This window comes from Arachis ipaensis, chromosome B4 (assembly GCF_059453495.1).
Source record: "Arachis ipaensis isolate K30076 ecotype BB chromosome B4, ASM5945349v1, whole genome shotgun sequence".
Taxonomy (NCBI): Eukaryota; Viridiplantae; Streptophyta; class Magnoliopsida; order Fabales; family Fabaceae; genus Arachis; species Arachis ipaensis.
Window position 1 is genome coordinate 106,769,187 of NC_142439.1, and position 23,461 is coordinate 106,792,647.

At 39.9% G+C, this 23,461-nt stretch overlaps 1 protein-coding gene, 1 non-coding gene and 1 pseudogene across 2 annotated transcripts; 1 reads left to right on the forward strand and 2 right to left on the reverse strand.

Annotated features, from left to right (window-relative positions):
- Window positions 1-546: 546 nt before the first annotated feature.
- On the reverse strand, window positions 547-8,525 carry LOC148568677 (uncharacterized; annotated as a pseudogene).
- A 736-nt stretch (window positions 8,526-9,261) lies between these two features.
- On the forward strand, window positions 9,262-23,427 carry LOC148568678 (serine/threonine-protein phosphatase 7 long form homolog). The gene is made up of 5 exons (XM_088484743.1): window positions 9,262-9,267; window positions 9,361-9,782; window positions 22,793-22,885; window positions 22,979-23,069; window positions 23,155-23,427. The coding sequence occupies exons 1-5, from the start codon at window positions 9,262-9,264 to the stop codon at window positions 23,425-23,427; spliced, it is 885 nt and encodes a 294-aa protein (XP_088340869.1).
- On the reverse strand, window positions 12,142-12,248 carry LOC148568679 (small nucleolar RNA R71). Its single transcript, XR_015882966.1, has one exon. It is a non-coding gene; the product is annotated as a small nucleolar RNA R71 (small nucleolar RNA).
- Window positions 23,428-23,461: the final 34 nt, after the last annotated feature.

Here is a 23,461-nt window from a genome sequence, read left to right on the forward strand (position 1 = left end):
TATGTATCCTAAATGCAATGTCGTGATTGAGAAAGTTAAAAATCCTTAGTTTATCCCTTCTTTTTCAATTAAACCAAATTCTCTTATGTGAAGAGGGTAAACCAAGCTTCAATAATCCAATTTTCAAACCACAACCACTAAACTAAAACAACTACATATATATATATACTATCAACTACAAATGCAAATTCAACTAAAAATATGAAATGTATACTAACCAAGGTGTAAAATGCAACAAACTAAAATAAAAGTATCCAAGGTGCTAATATATACAATAATCCCAAAAGTACAAAATAAAGCAAAGTGCAAAATACTAGAAATAGCACAAAATAAGAGATAGATGTGCGAACTTATCACCCAAAATAGCAACTCCACCGACGATGACGACGGTGATCTCCCCACACTTAGAATGAAGCATCGTCCTCAATGCTATGGCTCGGACTCGGGGTGAGGGTCAACGGTCGCATCTGGCTGGGGCTGAGGCTGTGGCTCCACAGAGGTCTGCTGCGCCTCCGGGGTAGCCTGGGTCTGAGTGGGTGCCTCTGGCTACTGAGCCTGCTCCTCCTCATGCTCCTCTTCCTCTGCGAAAGAAGGGTTAGAATCGGGGGCATCTCGGTGCCCAGTGCTACTAGCATCTGATCCACACGATCAAGGCGGCGCATGATGTGATGCTCGCTACGCTCCATTAATCGAAAAAGACAATGTACCAGTAGATATGTCGGCTGGGGTGCTGGTGGTGGTGGTGCAATAGGTGCTGCTGGTGCTGTAGATGGTCCTACTGCAGCTGAAGAAGATGAAGGGCCAGGTGTCACTGCTGCAGAAGCTCTAGCTGTAGATCGACGCCGGGCTGGAGGCTTCTCATTCACCCATGTCCCCCATGGAATAAAGCTCTCCTTTCTGTGGACTGGGGGTAGTGACTCATCATCCGCGCTCCATGGAATACCGGCTCGCCGAGCCATCTCAGTGACCAAAGTCGGGAATGGGAGTGAGCCTCGGACATGTGCTCGCCACATAAATCTCCTGATCAATCGGAGAAAGTACACCTCCTTCCCCTCCAGAATACATCGGATCAAAACGAGCATGTCCACCGGAATCTCAGTAAAATGCGTGGTTGGCATGACATAGTGGGCAAGGATCTGCTGCCATGTCCTAGCCTCCCTTGTCAGATGGACAAATAGCATCCCCTTGGGCTTTGTCTGGTCAGCATCCATCTCTAAAGGGGCGTCCGGGGTGGCAACTATACTCCTCAAGGCATCATAGTCATATGTCATACATTGCATCTCTACCTCAGCCTGTATAAAGGCATCTGTATCACTGGTCTTGGGCAGGTAGCGGAGTGCATCCTCAATGTCAGCTTCTGTAATCAGTACCCGTCTGCCTCTCAGGTGAATCGAGTCAAGGGTCGGTTTAAAGAAATTACAGTAAAACTCCTGAATCTTTGACGTGTTCACCCTAGTCAGCTCCCTAGCAACAAAAGAGAGGCCCATCCCCTCAATACGGGTCTCAATGGATTGCCTCAGATTGGCGGGAATGGCCAGCTTCTCTATGTTGAGATTCTTTTGCCGATAGGTCGGGAGGCGGAGCTCACAGTACAGGTTAGGAAACCTGTCTCCGTCAGTAGGCGGTAGTAGCTGATCTGCTTTCTCCTTCTCTGAAAGAGGGTTCTTGGCATAATCAGAGAAGGGAGAAGCAGCGAAAGATTGAGATTTCTTCCTTTTCCTAGAGGTAACCTTTGCTTTTCCCTTGCCTCTGTCAGACATCCTGAAAAACAGATATGACAGGATATAAACAATTAAGCCAAGTAGAGGAGTATAAAGCAAAGATTGACATATTCATGGAGTGAGCTAAAAGAGAGAATTCTTGGAATGCAAGAAAATAGAGATCAAACACCAAATAGGATACAAACCAAGAAATTCATGCAATGCTAGCAAAGTGCTTGCTTGTTAAGCTACCACAATTATCACGCCTCAAATGAATGTGTAAGGGCTAAAGTGAAAACTAAAAAGTGGAGTTAGAGAATTAATTGAGTCAAAAGTTAGAAAAGCGGTTAGAAATTAGTGGCATGACAATTATAGAGCTTAACGAAGAGAAGTACACAAATCACAAGAAACAAGCACACTCACGTTCATGAGAATGATGCAAGTCATTGATGATGAGATATAAATTGCATAAAGCAAACAATGGAAAGCAAGTCATCAACAATGCACAAGGTCACTAAGTTTGTAATAATTGGTATTGGAAGAAGTGAAGCATGCACTTGGTGTAACTAAGAAGGTTTTGAAAACATTGTCAAATTGAAAGGGCTACACCAGTGGGAATCACCAATTATTACAAATGTAAGAACCTCTATCAAGAAAAGACAAGTGAAAATCAAATGGTGACATAATGTGAAAAGCTTCATTGGTTAAGTAGAATTAACAATTGAACTTGAACCAAGAAGTTAGAAAGCATTTAAATTAAACTTGAATAAATGTTGAAAAACACAAAGAAGGTTCTTCTTGACATAGTTGACCAAGGTGCTATTTGACACAGAAATTCGTCAATTAGTCCTTTGATTAACCAATTGTAATGCACATAAGCGGGAATCAAAATGAAGAGGGAATGCTGGCCAAATCAGCTTAAGAATTGAACTTGGTGTAAATTGAAACCATTATCAAATCAAGCAAGTGCCAAGTTCAATCCTAAGTTGCAAGTTGATAACAAATGGCTTCCAAAAATTTTGGTAGTATTCCGGCAGTAAATTGGACGTTCCTGGATAACAAAAAGCAGCCAACTAACACATATGAATCCATCAAACATGTAACAAGCAACAAGTTCATATGGTTTAGGCGACATTAAGTAGAATTACTCAGCAAGGCAGCAATCAACAATTCACATGAATCCAAATTCACACAGCAGTAAGCAGATATACACAGAACAATATCATCACCATTCAACAAGTAAGCAAATAACATTCAGCCATTTAAGATAACAAGAACGGAGCACTTATCAGGCCTAAAATCCTCTAACCACATCCTAGCTACCTAACCATATGCAATTCTATCTATCTTAATCAAACAAAAATTAATCATAGCTAAAATTAATAGAATAGAACTAACAAAGGAAAAATAAAAACAGAGCACGATTGAAAGCATGGGTAACCTGGAAGTAGAACAGAGATGGAGGTGGAAAGGGAAGGGAGAGGGCAGGGCCGCCCAGAAATGGCAGCGACTGGATTGTTCACCGGTGGCACAAAGCAGGGGGATGGTTGGTGGAGCAGAGAAGTGGAGCTTCTCTTCTGTCAAGGCGAGGTGAGAGAGGGAGAAAAGGGAAGAGATGATGTGGGTGATGGTTGTGGTTAGTACGCCGATGGCAATGGAGGTCCGCGGCGGTTCTGGTGGCGGCAGAGAAGGAACGGTTGATAGAGAGAGAAAGAGAAAGGAAGGAGGAACGAGGGAAAGAGAAGGGAAGAAAAAAGAGAAGAGGAGGGGGGAAAGTGGTGGACGGCGGCAGTGGGTCGCTGGAGTTGGCGGTGGTTGCAGAGCTCAAGGGGGGTAGCGATGGTGGTTTGTGTTGGAGGGAGGAGGAGATGAAAACGGAATGTTGGAGGGTGAATGGTAAAGGGATGCGTCTGGCTAGGGCTCCTCGCGTCCTTGGGGGTTAAGGATTTTGAATCCACGCGTACGCGTACGTGTGGATGGACAGAAAGGTGATGGACGCGGAAGCGCTAAGCACGCGTATGCATGGATGGAGGGGGTGCGCATCGACGTGTACGCGCAGAACGAGAATTATGCCAGAGGCACAATTTTGGCACCAAGTTGGCATAACTCTCGGGTATGATGTATGGGAACTGCGTTGACACATCAGCGCGTACGCGTAAGGTATGCATACGCGTGCCTCCCCCCCCTTTTTTTCAAAAGCACCAAAAACAGCTAAAAATCCTCCTAACACTACCTTCAACTCAAAACCAACTAAAATACAAAATTATCAAAAATCTTTTTGGTTTTTGAAACTTTTGAAATGGAAAAACAAGGAAACTTTCACCTTAAGCAAAGTGCAATCCAACACTAGGGTGCAACCTAGAGCAACTAACAACCAAAGCATGAAAAGAAGAACATCTGAAGAGGGAAAACTACCTACAATGGTAACTCAAAGCACTTATTCACTATATCTACAAGAGAGTGGAAAGAGTTTACCATGGTGGGGTGTCTCCCACCTAGCACTTTTAGTTTAAGTCCTTAAGTTAGACATTTGAGATCTCCTCATCATGGTAGCTTATGCTTGTACTCATCCTTGAATCTCCAAGGATGCTTGCTCCTCAATTGGTTGTCAGAAATTCCAACTGTCTTCACCAAACTTGGGTGAAGTTCTACCCAAGATATGAGCTTCCAAAGTTGATCTTCATGTTGTGATCCAGGATCCCATATCTTATTTTCACACCCATCTTCTAATTGATCATCATGATTCTTCCGTCTGGGTGGTTGACACATAGAATCCTCCTTAGAGCACCAAGTTCTCCTCCTAGATCCATACAATTTAGCAAGATACCAACCCTTGCATGTCAACCTTGACCTCTTAACCATAATGAACCTAGAATTGAAACGCCAACTACTATCCAACTCTCCCTTACTCTTCAATCCACAAAGGGCTCTAAGTTGACCATCCGTTTTAAGCAACCCATATTCAAGTGGAATTAGAAAGCTTAGAGATAAGGAATTTACCCACTTGAATAGTGTAGATGATGGTGGTGACTTAGGAAGGGTGACCTCTCCAAATTTAGATAATGCGAGGTCCACTCTCGTGTGTTCTTCCTTGAATGCTTCCACCTCTTGACAACTTTTCCCAACTTCAACCTCTTCCTCTTGGTAGCTTTCTTCCAATTCAATCTCTTTATCATTGCTCACCAAGGATATGGGATGTGAGATATCTTCTTTTTCAATCTCCATGCCAAGTCCAATAGGAGAGGATTCAATTGTGGATGGGAATTCATCAATGATTGAATCTATCTCTTGGCCAACCTCTTCAAGGTCTTCAACCATGATATGCTTTGGAGGTTGTGTGTCCTCCTTAACGTCGCGTTCTATCCCAATAGAAGAAGGTTCAACAAGATCATCAAGGAGATTGATCAGTGTGGACAAAAAATCACTAATGATGGAATCTACTTGATCAATTTCCCTCAACTCTCTATCCACTTCCTTAACACCAATGATCTCAACTTCCTCCTCTTGATGCAAGTCATGCCTTGGTTTCTCTTTTTCACCTTGAAGCTTCAAATTCACTCCCTCACTATGCTCCTTGATTGCTTCTCCACATTCAACAATGGGAGTGCCTTGATTGTTTGAGCTTAGGCGGGAGGAGGCCATGTTGCTAACGACTTCCGCTACGGCGGTCATCACGGCTTCTAGCTTCTTGAACTTCTCTTCTTGCCCTTGGAGGTAAGAGCCAATGACTCTTTGTTGTTGTTGTTGTAGCTTGAGGCTTTGGAGAGATTCATCCATTAGAGGTGGTGTAAGAGAGGGTTCATTGTTTGGGGGAAAGGATTCATAATTGGAAGGTGGTTTGTCTTGGTAAGGGCATGGAGATAGTGTGTATTGAGGTGGTTCTTGGAAGTAATTGTGTTGGAATTGTGGTGGTTCTATGTACGGTTCATATGGTGGTTGGTATGGTGGATATGGGTTGGGATAATATGGAGGTGAATGGCGGTATGAGGCTTGTGAGTATGGTGGAGGACTATATTGAGGAGGGGGATCATATGCATATGATGACTGTGGTTGACAACCACAATTAGGGTCATTGCACACCTTAGGTTGATATGCATCTTGGAATGGCACTTGTTCATAGTACATTGGTAGAAGTTGTCGCCATGAAGGTTGATCATAAGCTTGGGGCTTCTCCCACCTTTGATTGTTCCCTCCTTGATGCATATTGCCATTGTAATCTCCATCTCCTACAACATAGTTAGAACCACACTCATAGCCAAAGTTGTGAGAATTCATAGTGAAAGTGAAAAAAAAAATACTAATGAGAAACAAAGAGAGCAAAATCTTACGACTAGCAAAAACTAACAAACAAACCAAAAATCAAACTATTCACAATATGTACAATAGCCAACAACATAGCACCATTGAAATTCTCCGGCAACGGCACCATTTTGATGAAAAGGAATTTGCTTTGATGGTCTAAAATTTCCTTAAATGATTGAAATCTCGTTGCAAGTATAGTTCTACACCAACAAACAATCCTCCCAATCAAAAATATAGTTTTGTCACATGTACAAACCCCAATAAAAATTTAACCGAAGTATTTAAACCTCGGGTCATCTCATAAGGAATTGCAATGAAGTGAATGATTATTGGCTATGAAGGAACAAGGGGTTTGGTTTCATAAAGGGCAAGAAAATAAAGGGGCAAGAAAAGTAAATCAATCAAGCAATTAAAGAAAGCAATTAACAAAGAGAGATATTCATGGAAAAGATTGAGAATATAGGTCTTCTATCCTAGTCATACAATGATTAATCCATCCTATTTAGTCAACTCTGGCAAATGAAAGAAGGTATCATCTTATCTTCACATAGGGAGAACGTCAAACAAGACTAATCAATCATATCACAATGATAAACAAGAATTTATCTTATTACGTCATTCCCGACGATGGAGGAAGGTATCATAGTATCCTCACACTCGGAGAAAGTCTAATAAGACTAGCTAATCTCAATTCAAAAGTCCTAATCAACTTACTAATTAAATTAGCAAAAGATTAGCGTCATTGGAAATAATATTAGCTAACAACTCTAGATCACCAACATAGGTTGGGTTTTCATGACTCAAGATTGCCTAATCAATTTTTTCAAGCCAAGAATGCTCAAAGAGCTACTCTAACATCCAATCAAGCATTTTGTCAAACACTTGGACGGTATAAAAGGAAAGCATGGTAAATGTGCAAGAAATAGTAAAATCTACGAACTACCAATTGCAAGGAAAGTAAAATTCACAATTCAAATCAACAATAAGGAACATCAAACATCAAATTGCATTAATTGTAAACCAAATCCAACATGAGCATTCATAAACATAAAAGAGGCATGAAAGTAAAATTGACAAGAGAACTAGGAACAATGAAGGAATAGAAGCAAAAAATTGTAAAGGAAACAAGATGAAATCAAGAAATTATGCCTAGATCTAAGATGCAATTGGCCTAGGAACCCTAATTCTAGAGAGAAGAGGGAGCTTCTCTCTCTAGAAACTAAACTACATGATGCCAATTCTACAACTAAGTGTCCCCCCTTTGCCCCAGCTTGAATTCTGCATGAAATAGCCTCAGGAATGAATTGAATTTGGGCCTGGGCAGCTCAGAAATCGCCCCCAGCGTTTTCACTTTAATGAGGTCACGTGCGAGTATCGACGCGTACGCATGGGTCACGCGTACGCGTCGCTTGGCATTTTTCCATCCACGCATACGCGTCATGTACGCGTGCGCGTCGCCATGCGACTTCATCTTCACGCGTGCGCATCTGCTGCGCGTGCGCGTCCATGAATGCACTCTAAATCCTTGTTTTTCCATGAGTTCTTCACTTTGCATGCTTTTCTCTTCACTCCTTTGATTCATTCCTAGCCTTTTCAACCTGAATTCACTAACAAACACATCAAGGCATCTAGTAGAATCAAAGGTGAATAAAAATTACCAATTTAAGGTATTAAAAAGCATATTTTTACACTTTAGCACAAATCAAGGGAGAATTACAAAGCCATGCCATTTCATTGAATAAATATGAGAAAAGGTGATAAAATCTCCTAAAATAAGCACAAGATAAACCACAAAATTAGAGTTTATAAATCTTCAATTCTGGCTACAAGCTCTCCTTATTTCTCTTTCTCGCTGCACATTTTTTGTACTCATACACTAAGATTTCTACAGTTTATAACAATTTCTAAATAAAATAGAGTATTGATCAATATTTGCTGCTTTCTCCCTAAATCCTAGTAATATTTTCTCATACATTAAGTAATTTGAATTGAATTTATTTATTATGGTGAATAAATTTAAGGCGCTGAATTCATAATTTGGAATTTTCATATATGTGCTGGATTAGTTATCACCTGTGTCTTATATTAGTTCAAATTCTTCAGTAGTGAAACTCAGTCCATCCCTTTGATAAGCATGCAATTCTCATAAGAGTGTTTCACAAAAGAAACAAAATGAAAGGAACAAAAATAAAATAAAAACAAAACAAAACCGTTGGACTTAAGAGATGTCTTGTGGGAGTTTTTTAATTTTGATATGGAGGGACTGATGGTGTATAATAGGGTTATGGAGGTTTATGGTGTATCACCGAGCTGTGATGGCTGCTGTCCTGTTGAGAACAAATCGGACGAACCGATTGGAGGAACCGCTGACACGTGGCGAGCATGCAGCTGCTTTTCTCGTTGGCTGCGTTCCATGTATACCCCCATTTCGAGTGTCTCCCCCCTCCCAACAGCTATCACTTTCACTCTCATATCTCTCTCTACTTGCTCCCCAACCTTACAACCTTGTTCATTTTTTACCATTGTTGGACCACCAAAAGCTTAAAAAAAATTGGAAGACAATGCAAAGAAGACCAAAAATCAAAGTAAATCAGCCACAGTTTCATATTGTTAATTATCTTGGGCATTCTAATTATGTAAGTTTTTAATTTTTAATATTTTGATTTAGTAAAAATAATAGTGATAAAATAAGATTTTAATAGCAATAAATATTATAATAGTACTAAGTAGAGATTAGTCATGTATGTATGTATGATATGGTTACTGTTAGGTGTTAGAAATATAGATTAAAGTAGAGTTAGTTAGTTAGTTTTTACTCTTTATAAAGCCTCTGTAGCGTTGATTAGTTAATAATATGTATGTTAGGCTTTGATTTGATTTGGGTTTAGATTTATGATTATTGGTTAATATGTTTTAAAATGAAATGAATGAATGAGATCTGTAAATATATTATTATTATTATTATTATTATTATTATTATTATTATTATCATCATCATCGATAGATAATCTTAATTATTATTATTATTATTATTTGTTAGAATAAAATTTTAATTAACATATTTTTGTTTTAATTGTATTGTACTAGAAATAAAAATAGAAGTATAAGTTTAGAATAGTTTAACTTAAATAAAAAAATATAAATTCAATAAATTATTTATGATTATTAATAATTGAATTTAACATAATTTAGTATAATTTAGACAATAAATTAGGCAGATTTACTATGTAGGTTTACTATGTATGTTTGATAGGCAATTATGCTGGTAGTTAGTTATAATGGACATGTAAGGATAATTATGTTATTGTTAATATAATTATATTATACTGGCACTTATAACGGAAATGTGATATTGTAGGGTTCACGGATGTTGATATGTGATCACTTAAAGTCGCCCGATTCGTACAACCAAATTGTTGAGGGACACTTACGGGAGACTAGTTTTTATTATGTTTCCCATATTGGAGTCATTCAATGTCAGTCAGCAATGATTAATGCTCTGATTGAGAGATGGCGGCCTGAGACTCACACATTTCATTTTCTGGTTGGTGAGTGTGCGGTGACGTTGGAGGATGTGGCGATGATTCTCGGTCTGCTGACAAATGGTCTTCCGGTTATAGGATCGACCATGAGTAGTTTTGAGGCATTGGAGGCCGAGTGCTTGCACCAGTTTGGGGTTGCACCGAGGAAGACAGACTGTAGAGGAAGCTTTATAAAATTAACGTGGTTTAGGAGTTTGAAAGACCGCATAGTGTTGACTGATGATATTCACATTCAGATGTATGTAAAGTGTCACATTATGTTGTTATTTGGGACTATTCTGTTTGGAGATAAGTCGGGTGCAGTGGTGCACTGGAAATTTCTGCCTTTGCTCCGTAACTTCGCTGGAATCATACAGTTTATTTGGGGTTTGGCATGCCTCGCACACTTGTGTAGATCATTGTGTAGGGCAACTCGTGTCGACTGCAAGGAGATGGACGGTCCGTGATAAACCACTATTTTATGATTTATATTGTGTTTAATTGTGTGGTATTATCATGATCATTACCCACTTATTCATTAAATTAGCATGAAATTATAATCCCTTTCTGAATTTATAACATGTTTGAAAACTGCTTCCTAGAAACTTTAATTATGTATTTTTAATTCTCCTTTATTCCATTCGATGCCGTGATCTGTGTGTTGAGTGTTTCAGACTTTATAGGGCATGAATGAGTTGGAGATTGGAAAGGAAGCTAGCAAAAATGGAAGGAACACAAGAATTTGAGGAGATAACCAGCGAGAAGTGACACGGTCGCATGGCTCACACGACCGCGCGAAGGAGAGCGAATCGCAGTGACGCGGCCGCATGGCTCACGCGGCCGCGCGGATTGGAAAAGCTCAGGCGACGCAGTGGCGTGGACGACGCGAACGCGTGGCAAGGAAAAGCGCGAATGACGCGTCCGCATGGATGACGCGATCGCTGACATGTGCAATCTGCATAATCTGCAGACTTTGCTGGGGGCAATTTTGGACCTCATTTCGATCCAGTTTTCGGCCCGGAACAGCAGACTAGAGCCAGAGAATATGCAGAAAAAAACAACAACATTCATTCTACACAGTAGACAGTTTTAGATCTAGTTTTTTTTCCTCCTCTAGGTTTTTCTCTCTAGGTTTTAGAATTTTAATTTTGGGAATTGATCTTAGCATTGGAACATTGAGAAGAGTTATTTTTTCTCATCAAGACCTCGTCATTCTAGTTCATTCTCTTAACTTGGTTTTATTCTTCCATGTTCTTTGCTTTGTTCAATTTTGTCATTTGAATATTTTCATGATTATTTGATACAAGGATTATTTCTTCTATTTTAATTTATTTCTCCATTCTAATAATCATGTCTTCTTTTAATTCCCTTTCATGTGTTATGGATTTATTATTTGCAATGAGTGAGTAGTTCCCTCACTTGATGGGGAGTTGATTGAAAGGAACTCTTGAGTTGGAAGGATTGAAAGAAAAATTGTAATTGGGTTAACTGTTGAATTGTTATCTAATCACTAACACCAATCCATTTGAACTAAGTGGGTTGCAACTCGTGAATAGATCTAGCATTCCAACTTGTTTGACTTTCCCTTACCTAGTAAAGGATAACTAAACAGAACGACCATTAATTATAAATTAATCTTGAGGTCATTCCATCAATAATAGAGATTCCAACTAATCAACTCCCAGTCAAGGCTTTTATTCATATTATTTAAATATCCCCTTTTTAATTTTCCCTCTACTTAACTCAACTTCTTGGAACATCTAATTAATAAAATAGCACACTTTTCTGCAACTCGTTGGGAGACGACCTGGGACTTAAACTCCCAGTAATTTTTAATTTAAACTCTCTGTGACATATTTCTAAATTGATAGGCAGATTTTCGGTGAGTTAAGAACTATACTTGCAACGTAACTATTTTAATAATTTTTAATTCACCAACTTCTGCCCCTCATCAATTTTTGGCGCCGTTGCCGGGGAGTTGCAATAGAGTGCTAAAGTTATTAATTAGAATTTATTTATTTGTATTTTATTTTATTTTGCTACTATGAGCTGCATGTTTCTTCCGTCAAATGATGCGTTCACTTCCTGATCCGCGCTTGCTAATATTCTATCCTGAAATTGAAAGGACTATTTCACGAATAAGGCGAGAACAACGTCGGTTAGTCCACTCTGAGGGCGGATCTGAAAGTGAACTTGAGGAAGAAACTAGCCCCCGTTCTACTGATTCGGTTGTTTTACGTGCAGAAGACATGGCAGCTAGGAGAGTTACCATCCAGGAGGAAGGAGCCCCTGATTTTACAATGCAACCATTTCAAGCGCATCATCCAGCGGTGGCTACAGATTTTGAAATAAAGACCGCACTGCTAAACTTGATGCCCAAGTTTCATGGCCTACCTGCTCAAGAGCCTATCAAGCACTTGAGAGATTTCCAAGCAGCCTGTTCTACTGTCAGGCGTGATGGTACTGATGAAACTTCAATTTTGCTGAAAGCTTTCCCGTTTTCTCTCGAGGGAAAAGCAAGAGAGTGGTACTACACTCAACCTCTGGCAAATGTATCCAACTGGGATACACTCAGAAAGGAGTTTTTGGAGAAATTCTTTCCATCTGAAGTTACTGATAAACTAAGGAAGGATATTTCCACAATTGTTCAGGATGACAATGAAACTCTCTTTGAATACTGGGAGCGCTTCAATAATCTTTTGGAAGCATGCCCCCACCACAGGATTGACAAGATAGTGTTGCTTAGCTATGTCACACAGGGCATGAGGCCCCAAGATAAGATCACATTGGAAAGTGCTAGCAATGGGTCTATGTAGAAGTACAAGACCACTGATGAGGCTTGGCAATTGATCAGTGATTTAGCTGAATCTACTAGGAATCACAGGCAAAAGTAAGGCCGTTCAAAAGCCGTTGCAGAAATATCCTCTAACAGAGAGACTGCTGCTCTAGCTCAGAGTATATGTGAGATGACCAACTTGCTGCAGCAGATGCAATTGAATCAACAACAAGCTCAGCAAGCTCAACCTCCTCCGCCACAGCAAAACCAACAACTAGTCCTACAAAGAATTTGCGAAATCTGTGCTGATTATAGCCATTACACTGATGAATGTCCGCATCTCCAACAAGAAGAAAACATGGTGGCATCCACTCATAACTTCTATGACCGCCCCTACCAAGGGTACAATCAAAGTGAAAATAATAACCATGGATGGCAGGACAATTCTAACCAGAATTGGAGGGTCAACAATAACAGAGGAGGCAGAGATAATCAGGAAAATTAGAGGTGGAATAATAACAACAACAGGCAGCAGAATCAACCTTACAGAGCACCTCACCTGAGGCAAAACCAAGGACCACAGAACAATCAACAGCAGACATCTCAATTTACTCATTCTTCTTTATCTCCTAATGAAGAGCTACTACAATCTTTTGAGCGAAGACAACAGACCATGGAAAATAACATGAATAGTATTAATGCAAGTCTGAATGGTCTCACCTCTACTTTGCAAGCTCTTATGTCACAGATTGGATCAACGCGAAATTCCAGTAACCAACCTTCAAGCTCCACTGGAATCCCCTCTCAACCATTACCCAATCCAAAGGGAGGCATTAATGCCATCACCCTAAGGTCTGGAACCACACTGCAGGAGAGGAATCAGGAGGAACCAAGCCCATCAGAACACACCTCAGCTGAAGAGGTAGTAGAAATAGAAGATGTTGAAGAGGAAGAGGACATACAGGACATAGTTGAAGAAGAAATAGCTCAACCACAGGAGGAAGCACCAAAAGGCGCAGACACCACAGAGAACACTACTCCAATTCCATTTCCACAACTTGCAAGGAAGCCCAGGAAGCAGCTGGAACCCGACCCCAAAATGGTAGAAATATTCAAAAAGGTTGAGGTAACTGTTCCTCTTTTTGATGTTATTCAGCAGGTACCTAAATATGCAAAGTTTCTAAAAGACTTATGTATCCATAAAGACAAAATTAATAAATTAGAAACTATTCCTTTAGGTAGTTCTATATTTGCTTTAATGGGAGGATTACCTGAAAAATGTAGTGATCCAGGTCCTTGTATAGTTAGCTGTACTATTGGTGGTGTAGTAATTTATGATTGCATGTGTGATTTAGGAGCATGTGTCAGTATAATGCCTTTGTCTATATATGATATTTTGAGGCTCCCTCCCTTAAAAAGGTCGGCAGCTCGTTTTGTGTTAGCAGATAAAAGCATTATTACAGTGGCTGGAGTTGCTGAAGATGTTTTGGTGAACATTAAAGGACTTACATTTTCCACTGATTTTTATATCTTGGAAATGCCCCATAATGATTCAGATAAGCCATCATCAATCCTACTTGGGAGACCATTCCTGAAGACATCAAAATTCAAATTGGATGCCTTTTTAGGAACATACTCCTTTGAAATAGATGGCCGCATAGTAATCTTCAATCTGAATGGAGTCATTGACAACCCCTAGAAGATCATTCTATCTTTCAGTGTGATGTCATAGATGAAAGTGTAGCTGAAGTTCACAAGGAAGAGTTTGAAGAGAGGCACACTGGACAAGGTCCAAGTGTGGGGACCCTCTTAACTGACAATGAGGGCACTTCGTCATTTTCACAAGCTCCAGATAATCCAGAGCCTGCCCATGATCAAAAGTTAGAATTGAAACCCCTCCCTCCACATCTCAAATATGCTTATCTTGAAGATGAGCAGAGGTTTCCAGTTATCATTGCAAGAGAACTTACTTCTCAACAAGAAGAGCAGTTACTTGATGTGCTGAGAAAGCATAAGAAGGCAATTGGGTGGAGCTTGGCAGACATAGTAGGCATCAACCCTCAAGTATGTGAGCACAGAATATTTTTAGAAGAGGAAGCAAGACCTGTCCGTCAACCCCAAAGAAGATTAAATCCCACCATCTTGGAAGTTGTCAAAAAGGAAGTGACCAGACTATTGGAAGCCGGTATCATATATCCCATTTCAGACAGTGAATGGGTAAACCCAGTACAAGGGTGCCCAAAAAGTCTGGAGTCACTACAGTGAAGAATGAGCATGGAGAGCTCATAGCAACTAGAGTTCAGAATGCTTGGAGAGTCTGCATTGATTACAGGCGTCTCAACCAAGCTACCCGTAAGGATCACTATCCACTTCCATTCATTGATCAAATGCTGGATCGCCTGTCAGGTAAATCACATTATTGCTTTTTAGATGGTTACACAGGTTATTTCCAGATTCATATAGCTCCTGAGGATCAGGAAAAGACTACTTTTACATGTCCTTTTGGGACTTATGCTTATAAGAGAATGCCCTTTGGCTTGTGCAATGCACCAGCTACTTTCCAATGGTGCATGATGAGTCTTTTCTCTGATCTTATTGAGGACTGTATGGAAGTTTTTATGGATGATTTTAGCGTTTATGGCGATTCTTTTAGCCTTTGCTTAGATGGAATATCTAGAGTATTAGATAGATGTGTTAATACAAACCTTGTTTTAAATTTCAAAAAATGTCACTTTATGGTAAAACAAGAAATTGTATTAGGACATGTGGTATCCAATAATGGCATTTCTGTAGACCCAGCAAAGGTGAATGTTATTTCTAGTTTACCTTACCCCTCTTCTGTGAGGGAAGTCCGTTCGTTCCTTGACCATGCAGGTTTTTACAGGAGATTTATTAAGGACTTTAGTAAGGTCGCACTTCCCTTATCCAGATTACTGCAGAAGGATATTGAGTTCGAGTTCAGTGCGGATTGCAAACAAGCGTTTGATAAGCTGAAGACTGCTCTGACTGAAGCTCCAATTGTGAGAGGACCGGACTGGAGCCAGCCATTTGAAATCATGTGCGATGCTTCCAACCATGCAGTAGGAGCAGCGCTGGCTCAGCGTGAAGGTAAAGATCCTTTCGTTATTGCTTATGCGTCTAAGACTTTAGACACTGCCCAGTCCAATTATACTACTACTGAGAAAGAGCTTCTTGCTATTGTTTTTGCTCTGGATAAATTCCGAGCTTATTTACTTGGTACTAGAGTAGTAGTGTATTCGGACAATGTAGCTTTAAAGTATTTATTAGCTAAAAAAGAATCCAAACCAAGACTCATACGTTGGATACTGCTGTTACAAGAATTTGATTTAGAAATAAAGGATAGGAGTGGTAATCAGAATTTAGTGGCAGAACACTTGAGTCGCCTTGAGCATATTAAGGATGATTCTACTCCTATAGATGATAATTTTCCTTTTGATAACCTGCAAGCAGTATCTGAGGTAGTCCCTTGGTATGCACCTGTTGCTAATTATTTAGTCAGCCGCACATTTCCTCCAAATTTCTCTAAGCATCAAAGAGACAAGCTGAAAAGCGAGTCTAAATATTATATATGGGATGACCCATATTTATGGAGATGTGGCGCTGATCAAGTAATTAGACGTTGTGTGCCTCAATCAGAATTCTAGTCCATTTTAGAGGCCTGTCACTCATCTGAGAGTGGAGGACATTTTGGTCCTCAAAGGACAACTAGAAAGATCTTAGACTGTGGATTCTGGTGACCTACCCTTTTTAGAGACGCTGCTGAGTTCTGTAAATCTTGTCTCCCATGCCAGAAATTTGGTAATATATCCAGGAGGGATGAGATGCCTCAACAAATTATGCTTTTCTGTGAAATTTTTTATGTTTGGGGCATTGACTTCATGGGTCCATTTCCAAATTCTAATGGATATTTTTATATATTGTTAGCTGTGGATTATGTTTCCAAATGAGTGGAAGCAATTCCTACCCGCACTGATGATGCTAACACTGTTGTTTTCTTTGTGAGAAACCATATTATATGTCGCTTTGGATCACCACGAGCAATCGTGAGCGATCAAGGCACCCATTTTTGTAACAGGAGACTGACAGGACTAATGAAGAAGCATGGGATAATTCATAAAGTTGCAACAGCTTACCATCCCCAAACTAATGGGCAAGCCGAGGTGTCAAACAGAGAAATTAAGCGTATCTTGCAAAAGATAGTAAAGCCTCATAGAAAAGACTGGAGCACCAGGCTACAAGATGCACTCTGGGCATACAGAATAGCATACAAGACACCCATTGGGATGAGTCCTTTCCGCTTGGTTTATGGAAAAGCTTTTCATCTCCCAGTTGAAGTAGAACACAGAGCCTTTTGGGCAGTTAAGGAGTGTAACATGGGAATTGAGAAAGCCGGAGCTGAAAGGAAGTTGCAACTGCAGGAACTGGAGAGTCTTCGCCTAGAAGCTTATGAAAATTCCAGAATATACAAGGAAAAGATGAAGGCTGTACATGATCAAAACATCAAGAAGAAAGAGTTCCAACCTGAGGATTTAGTCCTCCTTTACAAATCTCGACTAAGGCTCATGCCAGGCAAGTTGAGATCATGATGGGAAGGTCCATACAGAGTAGAGAAGGCCGAACCGTACGGAGTTTATCACCTAAGCCATCCTTCAAGCTCTGAACTTATTAAGGTTAATGGACAACGCCTGAAGCTATACCATGGCAAGAAGATGCAGAGAAACAAGGAGCTTGAGATCTTCCTCTTGGAAGGTCCCCACATAGCAGAAGATTGAGCTAGTGGAGCGTCCAACTTACGGACGTTAAAGCGAAGTGCTAGGTGGGAGACAACCCACCATGGTATGATCGTTCTTTTCTTTAATTTTAGTTTTTCCTATTCAATAACTCTTCTCTTTCATAGTACTTTCGTGCATCTGCATTTACATGTTTAAAAAAAAATAAAAACAAAAAAACAAAAAAAAATTTTGCTACGCGACGCGATCGCATCAGCGACGCGTCCGCGTCACAGGGAGAGTAAAGAAAAATAAAAATGAACAGAAAGTCACGCTGGAGTGTGGCTGGAGGCGTGCCAATGGCACAAATCAACCCACGCGACCGCGTCGCTGACGCGTTCGTGTCGCATGGGAATCATGGCCTCCCACGCGACTGCGTGCCCCATGTGGCTGCGTGCCCTGAGTTTTCGACGTAAAAGGGTGCACAATGAAATATTGTGCGAGAGTGATGCTGGATTGGTGCTGGAGGCACAATCCTTATCACGCGACCGCGTCGCCGACGTGACCGCGTCATCCATTTTCGGATGCACACTCACGCGATCGCGTCACCCCAATTTTGGCAACTAAATTAATTTGAACAGAGAGTTGTGCTGGTGCGAGGCTGCACTCGTGCCAGATGCACAACATGGGTCACGCGACCGCGTGACCGACGCGATCGAGTCACCATACTTGAAGCGCATCCACGCGAACGCGTGCCCCACGCGGCCGCGTCGCATGCGCCGCACAGCTCAACCTAAATTGCCAAATTATCTTATCTTTCTCTCTTCCAAATCCTAGTTTTTCTTTTCCCTTCTTATTTCTTCCTTCCCCCCTTCTCCCTTCTTCTTCCAATCTCACCTATCCCTCTCTCTTTCTCTCACCTCCGTTACCAAGGTTCTATTTTCTTCTTACTTCTTCTCTTTTCTATCATTTTATATATTATTTTATATATTATTCTTCTCCTCATTATTCATATTTTCCTTCTTTTTCTTTTCCTTTTTACATGGTGTTAGAAATTTTTTTTGAGTCATTATCCCTCATATATGCTTGTGGACTGTTGCAAATTGTTTGACTATTATTTTTATTCTAATTAAGGGATTGCTTGCATGTTCACCTTCATATTTTCTATACCTTATTCATCATGCATGCTATGTGTTTGTGAAAAAGCTCAAATGGCATTATGCACTTCTCTATGTTGTTATACTATTCAATGCTTGCTTTTCACAACTTTCCTTTACTATTGTATTAATTGAATTTAATTGTCAATACAAACGTGATGGTTTGTTACAAAGTCTTGCTTGGTCTATGCTACTCATGCCCTTTGCCGGCATGCCAATAAACACCTTGTAGTCACTTGTCTTTATATGCACTAGCTATTTTCCATTGTTGGCTTTTCACATGTACTCGCGAGCATGTGATAATGTCAGCATATCTTAATGTGCATCCATCACCCTCTTTCCCGTTTCCTTCCTGGCTGTATATCTTTTTGAATTTAATTTACTTTCTCTTCCCTTCTTTCAGGATGGCCACCAAGAAAGGAAAAGAGAAAGCTACTTCTAAACCACCAGCAAGAAGAGAAACTAAAAGAGCATTAGTGGCAGAGCCTTCTTCAACCGCAGTCAAGCCCTCAACAAAAAGAGTTAAGAGGATAATAAAGGTTGATGAAAAGGAGAAAGCCTTTCCAGCAAAGGACACTGCGCGATTTCCCAATTGCTACTGTGAGCAGATGTTCCCTATCCTGGCAGAAAGAAACTATAACAATGAATACCTTCTTATCCTCCCGTCCAATATTGCTACCTTTGTTGAGCCTCAAATTGAACGAAGACAATGGGGTTTCCTACGGAGACAGCCAAGGCAGGTCAATCTTTCTTGGGTAGTTGAGTTCTACTCTAACTTCTACATGCCAACCCTGCAGTCTGTTTATGTCCGGCAGAAGCAAGTCCCCATCACAGAAGAGGCCATTCAGCAAGCTCTGAGTCTTCCCCCCTATTCCAGAAGGAATGGACGCCTTCCAAGAAGCCGCACTTAAGCGCCAGAGATACCAATTTGATTGGGACTCCGTTCTCAGAGTTATCGCATTACCTGGCAGCCGTTGGATCTACGGATACCACCGTACCCGCCCTAAGGGAATCTTGGCTTCAGCACTTACCTTGGAGGCTCGCGTCTGGGCACAGATCATGTCTCATTACGTCTTTTCGAGCACTCATGAGTCCTCCTTCACTGCGGACATGGCCGTTCTACTATGGTGCATCCTTACAGACCAACATCTGAATCTCTCAAGACATATCCGGAATGCTATGGGACACGTACAAATTGCGGGCAACTTACCTTTCCCCGCCTTGGTCTCAGATCTTGTCTCAGCAGCCGGAGTCTCCTACAGAGCTGGGGACACCAAAGCTGTGCTTCCACGGGATGATCAGTATGTCCCTAACGGGAAATACCTCAGACTTCTAGCAGCCACTACAAGTCTTCCTACTGCTCCAGTTGAAGATAATCCTTCTTCAACACCACAAGCACCCACAACTGATGAATTGCTCCAGCAGATAATCGAAAGGTTGGATCGGCAAGAACACAAAGCTAAGTTGAGAGAGCGCCGTAACGAGCGCCGATTCAAACACCTCAAGGAGCTACTCAAGGGATACTTCAGGGACTCGGATACCCCGGACTCCACCTCTTTTACCAACACAGGGAGCCATGCCGGTCTCGATTGTGGAGATACTGCTACCAGCCCACCCCTGTTCTTGACAGACGGCACCGAGGACGGTGCAAAGCCTTAAGTGTGGGGAGGTCGGTCAGTACCTGACTTTCGAAGGTAATCTCTCTTCTCTAGCACCAATAATTAGGATATTTTAGTTAGATTTTCTTTCTTTTATAGAATAGAATAAATTGAATAGGTTAGGATAGTTGCATGCATGTTCTACTTGATTGAAAAGACAATAAGTTTCTTTTAAGACTCTATCTTTGGAACAAAATTTCACTAATTTTTCAAAATTTTATGATAAAGTTTCTTGAGTTGTATTTGGAACATGACATTTGAGCTAAAGAACACACAACCTGTGAGAGATTTGAGCCTTTATGTATGGTTACATTATTTAACCATAATTATTTCTTTCTTGTGTGTTAACTTTTCTATGATTGTAATCTATATTTTGTTTTATCTTATATGTCCAATATTTATTATATTTGCATGCTTGCATATGATTGAGGCCATTATTTGTTTAAACTCACTTATCCAAATTAAGCCTACCCTTTTCAATTACCTTTGTTAACCACTTTGAGCCTTTAAATCCTATTTGTTCTATATTTTACCACATTACTAACCTTAAGCTGAAAAATAATTGTATATCCCAAATTGAATATTTGGTTAGCTTAAAATAGAATTGTGTGTGCTAGTTAAGTATGGGAAATTGTGGGAACAAAAGTTGTTAAGGGAATGTGTCATGAGAATTTAATGGAAATTTGGATACCTACTCATGTGAAACCATAAGAATTAAAAATCTATGTGCATTGATAAACTATAATTATTTTAATGTAAAAAAAATTTATTTATATAAATAAATAAGGGGACAAAATTACCCCAATGTTAAATTCAGAATTCAAAGATCAATGCACATATGATAAAATCAAATATAAAGTTGATACATGAGTATGAATAGAAAAAAGGGAATTCTAGGTAGCTAGGTATGAACTTTAAGATTACATAAAAAAAATATATAGGTTGGGTTGAAGCTTGGGTTAATTAAAGATTCAATTTATTAGCTCACTTGACCAAATGTATACCCCTACCTGTACCTTAGCCCCATTACAACCTTGAAAAGACCTCATGATGTTTGCACTGGTATATTAACTGTTGTTGATTGGTTAGGAGAAAAACAAAAGTTAGAAAGCATGATTAGAGAAGGATAGAGTGATTACCCTATACACTAGAGATTAGAGCGTACATACATTATCAGTGAGGGTTCAATGCTTGAATTTTCATGTTCCCTGCTTTCATGAGCTATCTTCTTGCACCTTTATCTGTTTTATTGTATAATGATAGAATTAGTGGAATTTGATTTGTAATTGTTTTGAAGAGCTTATTTACTTTTGATTAAGTGGGCAAGAATCATATAGTTGCATTTATTTATATATAGGCTTGCATTGCATTTCATGAGTTTCTACATGTTCATACTTATTTCCTTATCTCCTTCAATTAAGCATGAGGACATGCTAATGTTTAAGTGTGGGGAGGTTGATAAACCACTATTTTATGGTTTATATTGTGTTTAATTGTGTGGTTTTATCATGATCATTACCCACTTATTCATTAAATTAGCATGAAATTATAATCCCTTTCTGAATTTATAACATGTTTGAAAACTGCTTCCTAGAAACTTTAATTATGTATTTTTAATTCTCCTTTATTCCATTCGATACCGTGATCTGTGTGTTGAGTGTTTCAGACTTTATAGGGCATGAATGAGTTGGAGATTGGAAAGGAAGCTAGAAAAAATGGAAGGAACACAAGAATTTGAGGAGATAACCAGCGAGAAGTGACGCGGTCGCATGGCTCACGCGACCGCGCGAAGGAGAGTGAATCGCAGTGACGCGGCCGTATGGCTCATGCAGCCGCGCGGATTGGAAAAGCTCAGGCGACGCGATAGCGTGGACGACGCGAACGCGTGGCAAGGAAAAGCGCGAAAGACGCGTCTGCATGAATGACACAATCGCGTGACATGTGCGATCTGCATAATCTGCAGACTTCGCTGGGGGCGATTTCAGACCTCATTTCGACCCAGTTTTCAGCCCGGAACAGCAGACTAGAGCCAGAGAATATGCAGAAACAAACAACAACATTCATTCTACACAGTAGACAGTTTTAGATCTAGTTTTTTTTCCTCCTCTAGGTTTTTCGCTCTAGGTTTTAGAATTTTAATTTTGGGAATTGATCTTAGCATTGGAACATTGAGAAGAGTTATTTTTCCTCATCAAGACCTCGTCATTCTAGTTCGTTCTCTTAACTTGGTTTTATTCTTCCATGTTCTTTGCTTTGTTCAATTTTGTCATTTGAATATTTTCATGATTATTTGATACAAGGATTATTTCTTCTATTTTAATTTATTTCTCCATTCCAATAATCATGTCTTCTTTTAATTCCCTTTCATGTGTTATGGATTTATTATTTGCAATGAGTAAGTAGTTCCCTCACTTGATGGAGAGTTGATTGAAAGGAACTCTTGAGTTGGAAGGATTGAAAGAAAAATTATAATTAGGTTAACTGTTGAATTGTTATCTAATCACTAACACTAATCCCTTTGAACTAAGTGGGTTGCAACTCATGAATAGATCTAGCATTCCAACTTGTTTGACTTTCCCTTACCTAGTAAAGGATAACTAAACAGAATGACCATTAATTATAAATTAATCTTGAGGTCATTCCATCAATAATAGAGATTCCAACTAATCAACTCCCAGTCAAGGCTTTTATTCATATTATTTAAATTTCCCCTTTTTAATTTTCCCTCTACTTAACTCAACTTCTTGGAACATCTGATTAATAAAATAGCACACTTTTCTGCAACTCGTTGGGAGACGACCTGGGACTTAAACTCCCAGTAATTTTTAATTTAAACTCTCTGTGACATATTTCTAAATTGATAGGCAGATTTTCGGTGAGTTAAGAACTATACTTGCAACGTAACTATTTTAATAATTTTTAATTCACCAACTTCTTTCCCTCATCAGTCCGCTGACACTTTTGCTTACTTGGGCTTGGATCCGGCTACCATTTCTTGCGCTGATTCCCGGCAATCCTCGATTGTTTCCAATTGCAAACAGGTAAAATGAATTAATGCATGCATTGAAAGAAGCACTAGAAATTGTATTTTATTTTTCACAAAATAAGTTAATTAAGAGATTGTCTGATGGCAGGTGGCGTAACTGGGATCGTGAAAACTATGCTTACCGGTATCATTCGCTTGCGCACTACAGGAGGTTGTTGGATGATCTGCAAGAAGGACATGTATGTTATAAAATACTAGTACCTGCTTTTGTTTGGTCAATGAATTAATTGTTGTGTAATCATCTGACAATTTTGATGTGTCCAGTTTGTTTGGCAAGCTTATGGCTTTGAACACATTGAGCCAGACGTGATTCCTTTAGACATCCGTCATCATTCTGTTATTTGGAGTGCCACGGTGCCGCTTATATCTTTCAAATGCGTTGAGTGGCATGCATCCGATATATTCAGGAGGCAATTTGGCTTGATCCAGGGTGTCCCTAATCAAGAGCGGGATCTAGGTGCATCATACGGCAAAGTACTAACTGGGCCTAAGAATCAAGATTGGGCCGACACACACTCTTTTTGGGTGATGCAGTAGACTAATCGGCATAATCACATTCTTGCTAATGAAT